Source organism: Lissotriton helveticus, chromosome 12 (assembly GCF_964261635.1).
Source record: "Lissotriton helveticus chromosome 12, aLisHel1.1, whole genome shotgun sequence".
In the NCBI taxonomy this organism is placed as follows: Eukaryota; Metazoa; Chordata; class Amphibia; order Caudata; family Salamandridae; genus Lissotriton; species Lissotriton helveticus.
In genome coordinates this window covers 26,808,162-26,818,978 of record NC_136073.1, presented here as the reverse complement: position 1 = coordinate 26,818,978, position 10,817 = coordinate 26,808,162, and the positions used below count along the sequence as shown (strand labels likewise).

Below are 10,817 nucleotides of genomic sequence, written 5' to 3'. Positions count from 1 at the left end.
ACACAATGCATCACAACAATGCATCACACACAATGCATCACAACAATGCATCACACACAATGCATCACAACAATACATCACACACAATGCATCACAACAATGCATCACACACAATGCATCACACACAATGCATCACACACAATGCATCACACACAATGCATCACACACAATGCATCACACACAATGCATCACAACACAAGGCATCACAAACGATGCATCATAAACAATGCATCACACACAATGCATCGCAACAATGCATCACAAACAATGCATCACACACAATGCATCACACACAATGCATCACAACAATGCATCACACAAAATGCATCACACACAATGCATCACAACAATGCATCACACACAATGCATCACAACAATGCATCACACACAATGCATCACAACAATGCATCACACACAATGCATCACACACAATGCATCACACACAATGCATCACAACAATGCATCACACACAATGCATCACACACAATGCATCACACACAATGCATCACAACACATGGCATCACAAACGATGCATCACAAACAATGCATCACACACAATGCATCACAACAATGCATCACACACAATGCATCACACACAATGCATCACAACAATGCATCACACACAATGCATCACACACAATGCATCACAACAATGCATCACACACAATGCATCACAAACAATGCATCACACACAATGCATCACGACAATGCATCACACACAATGCATCACAAACAATGCATCACAACAATGCATCACACACAATGCATCACAAACAATGCATCACACACAATGCATCACAACAATGCATCACACACAATGCAACACAAACAATGCATCACACACAATGCATCACACACAATGCATCACAAACAATGCATCACACACAATGCATCACGACAATGCATCACACACAATGCATCACAAACAATGCATCACAACAATGCATCACACACAATGCATCACAAACAATGCATCACACACAATGCATCACAACAATGCATCACACACAATGCATCACAACAATGCATCACAACAATGCATCACACACAATGCATCACAAACAATGCATCACAAACAATGCATCACACACAATGCATCACAACAATGCATCACACACAATGCATCACAAACAATGCATCACAACAATACATCACACACAATGCATCACAACAATGCATCACACACAATGCATCACAACAATGCATCACAACAATGCATCACACACAATGCATCACAACAATGCATCACAACAATGCATCACACACAATGCATCACAACAATGCATCACACACAATGCATCACAATGCACCAGAAACAATGCATCACACACAATGCATCACACACAATGCATCACAACAATGCATCACAAACAATGCATCACACACAATGCATCACAACAATGCATCACACACAATGCATCACAACAATGCATCACAACAATGCATCACACACAATGCATCACAAACAATGCATCACAAACAATGCATCACACACAATGCATCACAACAATGCATCACACACAATGCATCACAATGCACCAGAAACAATGCATCACACACAATGCATCACACACAATGCTTCACACACAACGCATCACAAACAATGCATCACAACAATGCATCACACACAATGCATCACAATGCACCAGAAACAATGCATCACACACAATGCATCACACACAATGCTTCACACACAACGCATCACAAACAATGCATCACAACACAAGGCATCACAAACAGTGCATCACAACAATGCATCACACACAATGCATCACGCACAATGCATCTATTTTTTGACTGGAAGGTACAATAAATCGCAGAGTGCAGTTAAGAGGAACACGCTGTGCACCCAGAGACAGGCAGATGTGGTTCCAATAACGACAGGCAGGACAGACCGGAGGATGGAGGCGCGAGGGATCCGGTGTCACCGGCCTCTTCTCCTCCTCCCTCGCTCACGCCCTCCCCACTGCCTGCCTCCGACTCTACCAAGTGCATCGCCAGACGGGGGGGGGGGGGAGTGGAGCTGAGATCCGAAGCGACGAGTCTCAGACCCCCCCAGGGCCCCCTGAGACCCCCACCCTCCGAGGTCCGGGCCCCCTGCAGGTTCTGCGCGGGGCTGGGCGGGGGCATCCAGGCATTGAGACACCCCCAGCATGTCAGCCCTCACGCCCCCCCCCCCTCTCCCCGGTGCATCCAGACACCCCAGGAGCTGGAATTAGCCCAGCCGGGGATGCACGGGCAGCGGAGGCAGCAGCAGTGGCGGCAGGAGGAGCCGGTCGTAGGGACAGGACCCCCCAGCATGGAGTGCACCGTCAGGCTGGCCGCGAAGGAGGACTGCAGGGACATCATGAGGATGATTCGGGTGAGGAGGGGGGGGAGGGGGCCGCCCTCAGTGACAGGCACTAGGGGTTAGAGAGGGCTCATGCACTGATGCCACGCGACCACAGAAGATGACACGGGGGAGGGAGAGACAGGAGGAATAAGCCTTGAGTCACATGCACTGGGGCCATTCTCCTCCAGTAGCTGATGGGGGCAGCAGGGATAAGAGAGGACAGACCCGCCCCCTTTCCGGGCACGTGGGCAATCATCCTGGAACAGACAACTATAGCATGGACCAGCCCTCAGTCTCTGACCGAGAGCGTTGAGACCCCCTCCAATAACAGAGTGTGCGACAGCCCTCAGTCACTGGGTTATAGGAGCATAGTCGTTGAAGTCAGCCCTCAGTCACTGGGTTATAGGAGCATAGTCATTGAAGTCAGCCCTTAGTCACTGGGTTATAGGAGCATAGTCGTTGAAGTCAGCCCTCAGTCACTGGGTTATAGGAGCATAGTCGTTGAAGTCAGCCCTCAGTCACTGGGTTATAGGAACATAGTCGTTGAAGTCAGCCCTCAGTCACTGGGTTATAGGAGCATAGTCGTTGAAGTCAGCCCTCAGTCACTGGGTTATAGGAGCATAGTCGTTGAAGTCAGCCCTCAGTCACTGGGTTATAGGAGCATAGTCGTTGAAGTCAGCCCTCAGTCACTGGGTTATAGGAGCATAGTCGTTGAAGTCAGCCCTCAGTCACTGGGTTATAGGAGCATAGTCGTTGAAGTCAGCCCTCAGTCACTGGGTTATAGGAGCATAGTCGTTGAAGTCAGCCCTCAGTCACTGGGTTATAGGAGTATAGTCGTTGAAGTCAGCCCTCAGTCACTGGGTTATAGGAGCATAGTCATAGAAGTCAGCCCTCAGTCACTGGGTTATAGGAGCATAGTCATAGAAGTCAGCCACTGGGTTATAGGAGCATAGTCGTTGAAGTCAGCCCTCAGTCACTGGGTTATAGGAACATATGCATAGAAGTCAGCCCTTAGTCACTGGGTTATAGGAACATAGTCATAGAAGTCAGCCCTCAGTCACTGGGTTATAGGAGCATAGTCGTTGAAGTCAGCCCTCAGTCACTGGGTTATAGGAGCATAGTCGTTGAAGTCAGCCCTCAGTCACTGGGTTATAGGAGCATAGTCGTTAAAGTCAGCTCTCAATCACTGGGTTATAGGAACATATGCATAGAAGTCAGCCCTTAGTCACTGGGTTATAGGAACATAGTCATAGAAGTCAGCCCTCAGTCACTGGGTTATAGGAACATAGTCATTGAAGTCAGCCCTCAGTCACTGGGTTATAGGAACATAGTCATTGAAGTCAGCCCTGAGTCACTGGGTTATAGGAACATAGTCATTGAAGTCAGCCCTCAGTCACAGGGTTATAGGAACATAGTCGTTGAAGTCAGCTCTCAATCACTGGGTTATAGGAACATATGCATAGAAGTCAGCCCTCAGTCACTGGGTTATAGGAACATAGTCATAGAAGTCAGCCCTCAGTCACTGGGTTATAGGAACATAGTCATTGAAGTCAGCCCTCAGTCACTGGGTTATAGGAACATAGTCATTGAAGTCAGCCCTGAGTCACTGGGTTATAGGAACATAGTCATTGAAGTCAGCCCTCAGTCACAGGGTTATAGGAACATAGTCGTTGAAGTCAGCCCTCAGTCACTGGGTTATAGGAACATAGTCATTGAAGTCAGCCCTCAGTCACTGGGTTATAGGAGCATAGTCGTTGAAGTCAGCCCTCAGTCACTGGGTTATAGGAACATAGTCATTGAAGTCAGCCCTTAGTCACTGGGTTATAGGAACATAGTCATTGAAGTCAGCCCTCAGTCACTGGGTTATAGGAACATAGTCATTGAAGTCAGCCCTTAGTCACTGGGTTATAGGAACATAGTCGTTGAAGTCAGCCCTCAGTCACTGGGTTATAGGAACATAGTCATTGAAGTCAGCCCTTAGTCACTGGGTTATAGGAACATAGTCGTAGAAGTCAGCCCTCAGTCACTGGGTTATAGGAACATAGTCATTGAAGTCAGCCCTCAGTCACTGGGTTATAGGATCTTAGTCATAGAAGTCGGCCCTCAGACACAGGGAGCAACCCCTCGGTCGCAGGAGACGAGGACCATACTCAAGGCGGGCAACCCTCAGTCACAGGAGAATTGGCCCACACTCACAGGAGGGCAGTCCTCTGTCAAAGGTTAAAGAGCCATAGTCCCAGATAGTCAGCCCTCAGCCTTAGGAGAATAGGAACCCAGTCACGGGGTTCAGCCCTCAGCCACAGATGAATATTACAGGGACCACCCCCCAAACAGAAGAGACTTGGACCAGAGTCATGGTGGGCAGCCCTCGGTCACAGGAGAATAGGGCCATAGTCACAGCAAACAGCCCTCAGCCGGATTGCTATATTGGCAACAAGCATACTTTGTCGCAAAAGCAACTGTATATACCTACCACCAATATAATGGTCCGCACACCCAATTTAGATGCGGACGGGCTTTTGGTGTAACCACAGTGGAGACTCCTCCGTCTCTGCCATGGTTACACCTCTCTGACGGGCTGACGTAGTAAGTAAGGGCTGTTGGACGTTGACTTCTATTCCACCCATCTAATTTAGATGTGGGGATATACAGGTAGTGTCACTGCCCGTAACAGCCAGGAAAAAGCCCTGGAGGTAAGGAGCAGTGAAAGCTGTCTAATGCCCTCTTTGCCATAAGAGCTAACTCCCCTAGCGAGGGGTGCTTTGTATTTTTGTACTCCAAAACAATAACACCCTTCGGGGTTTTGTTTTTGAAAATAAAATAAAAAGTTTGGAAACTTTGCTATACAGCTCTGTCGTGATTGGGGGAGTCGTACGGCAAGGTTCCAATACATTTGACAGGAACTGTCTTAATGGCAGAAATGTCCTTCGAGCTGACAGACATTTCTAAATTTGGCAGGCGGATACTCTGTCAGGCCGACTGATTAATTTACTCAGTCATTTGATGGAAAGCTATCTGTCTGCCAAAATCAGCCTCTTAGCCTTCTAAGTTCCAGTAAACCTCGGAGTACATTTCTAATGTCCCGTAGGACCTCAGGAGAGACAATTAAAGACTCACAAGGTGTCAGGCCGAGGCCAACAGCAGGGTCCAGTCCAGGTGCAACGGGTCAGTTGGACACTTCAAGAACTGGCCTCTTGGGTCGTGTTGTCTCTTTGCAGCCACACAGGAGGTCAGCCAACTGACTCTTGAAGTGCACTTCCTAGTCCTGGATACAAGATGGAGCAGATCCAGTTCTTCAAGACTCCTCTCAGTTCACAGACAGAAGCTCTAGTCCTCTTCTGATCTTCAGCGGGACCAGAAAGTGTTCTGAAGTGGGCGCCGCTTTTATATCTAGCACCAGCTAGTGGGTGGCCCCTTCCTAACCAATGGATCTAAAGTTCCCAAGGATAACACTTCCTACATTTTCAGCAGTTCCTGTGTGCCCCTCCTATAAACAGGCCCAAAATGCCACAGGTTAAGGCATTTTCAAGATGGTGAAAGTCTTCAGCCACGCTAAACATGGATTCTGAGGGCTGGGTGTGTGTGTGGGAAGTGTACTACAGCAATCCCAGTGTCCTTCCACATCTTACACTAAAATCCAGTGTGAAGCAGACACTGTACTCACAACAAACCAAGAGACAGAAGTCTGGTAGGACAACACCATGGTCCTTCAGCAACCAGACACAGGATCTACAATCAATCAATTAATCAATCAGTGATCTTGTAGTGCGCGGCTTGTCACCCAGTGAGGTCTCCAGGTACTGGTGGGCGATGAAAGCCTCGGTCGAAGGGCGGTGGTGGTCGAAGAGCCAGGTCTCAAGTGCTTCTTGAACTCCATCAGAGATGGGGAGGTCGTTCCAGACTTTGGCAGCGAGGTAGAAGAAGGAACTGCCTCTACAGGGGCTGCGGCAGACGCGGGGGATGTGGGCCAAAGCGAGGGTGGAGGATCGTAGCTCTCTAGTAGGTTGGTGGAATGTCAGGTGGTTGTTGATGTAGGTGGGTCCAGACTTGTGGCGGGATTAGTAGGCGTGTATGAGGAGCTTGAAGTGGCATCTATTCTGGATGTGACGTCTTTGCAGAGTTCTGAGGTGAGGTGTGATGCTCACAAGAAATGTCTTGGCATCCTGTTCTCTCCCTTTCAAGGGCTACATGTGACTGAGAAAGGGCTACATGTGACTGAACAAACCTGTCAAGCAGGATTTTGATACTATGCTGTTGAAAGGAGACTGACTGACACACACTGCATAGTCTATTGAGCTCAGAGGAGTCATCACTGTCCTTTCTGATCAGCATATTGTTTGCTCCTGGGGTGCATTTCACACCTAGTTAATGCTGAGCACAGGCTGAGAACTGGGAGAGGATTATGCTAATTAGTCACACAACAGTTCAAAAAGGTAAAGGGTAACTTCCTCAAAGTTAATTTCCTCAATATTTATAAAATATCTGACTTATATAAAAGATAAAGTTACATAGTGCTACCACAGACTACACTCCTGCTGCAATGAGGTGTGAATAAGGCAACTGCGAACGCAGTGACTACTACAACATATTATTAGAGTCTGCAGCACACAGAAAAGGCAGTAATTTGCAATTATGTTGAGAACTGAGAAACTTATTTATTTCCAATCTTCATAAAATGCATTGGTGTCTCACAATATTTTGGTAATTATTAGTGTTTGAACATGCACAGTCCACAGTAGGGTAGAGCCACAATTAGGGGTGTGTTCGTAACTTACAACCAATGGGACCAGAGCTCAAGTGTAGTAGACATGGTCCTTTCTACTACACTTGAGCTCTGGTCCCATTGGTTGTACGTTACAAACACACCCCTTATCAAGGGGGTATACATGAACTCTTGAAAATTCAGTCCCTAATTGTGGAACTACCATACTTTGGACTGCTGGAATAATACATCAATTCAACGAGTTACAACTTTTATTGACTTTTTCCTATATTAGTCATGTATAAACTTGCCAGTTGCCATATCATCCATGTGGTCACCATCATCGTTGCCACATTATACCAGCACTTAGGAAGACTTTTCAGATGAAACAAGTGTTGGCTGTGCTGTTTCCAGCTTAAAAATCTATCTTTCTCAGTTTGTTACATCAAGCGTTTCAACATGGAAACTGAACAACTGTGATGAATGTCTTTTGTTGTATGCTCAAACACTAAGAATTAACATACTATTATGAGAAACCAATGCATTTTATTAAGATTGGAAATAAATATCTTTCTCAGTTCTCAACAGAATTGCAAATGACAGCTTTTTTATGTGCCTCAGACTTTAATTATATAGTAATATACATTTTCTACATGTCTCACTTTTAAGTACCATGCACCCTAGCTTTGGGGATAGAAGCCTTACATAGGAGTGACTCACTAACATTTATAATGGAGGTTTTACTTGTCAAAAAGGTTATTTTAGCAGGTGGCACTGCAGTAATCAGGCTGCACAGGGTAGGCTTGGAGCCATGCTTCCTTTGCGACTGTACTGGTTGGCACAATAGGGGCTGCTGTCCATTAGCATCACTTAATTTCTAGACCCCAGGTACACTTTGTACACCATATACAAAGGACTTATGGGCACGTTAAATAAACCATTTAGGAATAGGGCAATACTACCAAGTTGAAAGGGGGGGGCCACAGGCACTTTACTATTGGTTAGCAGGGGGCAAGATGCAGAGAGCTCTAATGCCACAAACATATAGGGTGCAGCAAAAAGAGGAAAATCGGGGATCACTATGCAGCAAAAGCGGATTTCCTAGAGATCGCACACAGTGATAGGACATGGTCTATGGAAATCACAGACAATAGGGTGTCACAAGATCATAGACACTGACTGTCCAGAGTGTCAGAAGGTTACAGACAGTGACAGGATATGGGGTATAGAGATCACAGACAGTGACACCGGATGTTGTCATGAGATCACAAACCATGACAGTGGACACATGTCAGGGAGGATTAATCAACCCCACTTCCTGTAAGGTATATAATATTCACAAGAAGGTTTCATAGAAACTTTTTCTAGAGCCAAAACAACTACTTGACATTCACCAGAAGCACAGTGCTGAAGTGACCACTGCTGGGCTCTTACAACATATCAAAGGCCCATCACTGGCTCACGAGTAAATCAAGGATCCACTTGAAGGTTGCAACACTCACAGCTAAAGCAGAATGTGAGTGAATCCCAGATTCTGTATCAAAACATCAGCCTAGTGCAGCTCTGAGCACAGGTAATTACAAATTGGTTCACACCCCTCCTCCCCACTTGAATAAAAGTACATGGATTTGGGGTGGGGAGGAGTGTGGGGGGAGCAGGATATTATTTAGTATTCTACCTTTTATATAGAACAGGTTCTCTGATCTAATCAGCTCAAGACCTGGCTGTTTTAGGATTATTCTGCTCATTGGTGTTCCCTTCTCTGTCACTGAGAGATCCCCCTGGGCATGATTTGTTGCGCCCTACAAATGAGTATAATAATATAACAATAATAATCACGTAAGCATGACCACTTCCCGTTAGAATGTCCTTAACATTGGTCTTTTCAGATTCAATACTGGTAGCGCTTAGTTGCCTCTTGAGGTCTTTAGAGCTCTATAAAAGATGATGATATTCCCAGTAGTTTGTGTGTGTGTGGGGGGGGGGTTAGTATGTAAATGTAGAGGTACTTGTATAGCGCACGACTACCCGGAGGCCTCTCGGCGCTTGTACGAATACCACTGTGGAACCCTTCCTGGCTTTTCCCGGTGAAGTGCCCACTCCTGGGCACCCCCAAGGTGAAGCCAGGCATCCTAGCGCTGTTGGGGCCGTTGTGGAGATTAAGCAAGCTATTGCCCAGAGGTGCAGAGTGGGACCCATGATTAGAATAGGCACCGAGGCAAGAATTATCAGGTTCGAGGAAATTGAGCCCAAGACCCACCGAGGCTGGAATTGAACCCTGGTCCCGGGCCAGACTTCTGCATCAGGGTCTGCCGCTCTAACCATTGAGCCACACTTCTCCACACTATTATATGGCAATTTCACTGATTCCTACTAGAAGCCCTGTCAGTGCAAGGAATATTCATTATTATTTTTCCCCTTTCTCATGGAAATGATGTTGCAACAGTCTTTTGAGCCCTTAATGGGGTTATATCTTTTGCAAGCGGCTCTGCAATTTCCGTCAGAGAAGGTCCCTCAAGCATTATAAGGTACTTGTTGGCAGTAATAAGACTGAGGGCAGAACTCTTGATGTGCAGAGGTTTCAGACGATGTTGGATCTAGAAACAGAGGGAAACTAGGCGATGTGTCAATCAATTTTATTTCCCAATGCAAATTTAAGTTGCCAAACATTTAATAATTGTCAGATTGAATCAACTGAGAGGTGACATTTCACATTCATTGGTCATTGGAAGGATTTATCAATTTCTATGCACGATGCAGCATCAAAGTATAGCAAAAGGTTCCAAAGGCAATGCTTGTACCATACGGGGGGCAGATTTACAAGAACTGTCACATCTTTGCATATTAGCAGAGATGCGCCTGTTAATATGCGACACGTAAAAAAAAACTTGCGCCACCATGGATGCTTCGCATTTACAATGGGGCGCACCGTGGCACAAGGATAGACAGATGCTTTTGAAGCCAGAATACATCTGAAAATTGCCTGCTTGACTCACAAGGCTCTACACTTGAACTCACCCAGCTACCTCACTCAGAAGCTGACAATCTCAGGCAGATCGAGATCCACCAGAAGCTCAAAGAATCTGCTGCTGAAACCTCGAGGATTTCGGAAGGAAAGAACTTACAAACGCTCCTTCTCAGGAATGGCGCCTAGGATCTGGAACTCACTCCCTCCGGAAACCAGGCTCATCCCCTCCACTTTTCTCTTTAACCCCTTCGATGCTGATGACGGAACGGTTCCGTCATCAGCGTCGGTTGAGCTGTGCTGATGACGGAACCGTTCCGTCATGACTCCGCCCGCGCAAGGCGGAGTCAGCATGGGCGGGGAATTCGCGCCGCACGCATGCGGTTAAGAAAGAAGTTAAAGCTATCCTCATGGCTAAATACACCTGAACTGCCACCCCTGATCTTTTAAGACTCTGCGTCGATATGTACTCATGCTTGATCCATTTGCACAGCTGTTTTTTACCTGTATTACCGACCCTTCCCTACTGTTATTACTCCCTCCTATATGTATTTTATGCTCCCTCGTGTACCCACCCTCCCTGCATATGTAAAGCGCTCTGTTATCTGCAAAGATCTTGTTCGCCCTATATAAAACTTTCACAAAAAAAAAAAAAATGTGTGAGGCATCTTTTGGCGTATGGGCAGCGCGTTGCTAGAGTAGTATCGCAAGAACGACGCAACTACGGCAATGGTCAGGAATGCCTATTCCTATCATGCTGCGTCACGCCGTACAAGGTTTTGTTGCAGTGGCGTCGTAAAAGTGACTCAGTGAAACCT

At 46.5% G+C, this 10,817-nt stretch overlaps 1 protein-coding gene across 1 annotated transcript in view; it reads left to right on the top strand.

The window, feature by feature from the left end:
• The first annotated feature begins 2,156 nt into the window (after positions 1-2,156).
• LOC144798519 (thialysine N-epsilon-acetyltransferase-like) overlaps positions 2,157-10,817 on the top strand; it is a 127,335-nt gene continuing 118,674 nt past the window's right edge. Inside the window, exon 1 of the mRNA XM_078669442.1 lies at positions 2,157-2,362. Coding sequence (XP_078525568.1) covers positions 2,231-2,362 — 132 coding nt within the window. The 5' untranslated portion in view covers positions 2,157-2,230. The remainder of the gene's footprint in view (positions 2,363-10,817) is intronic.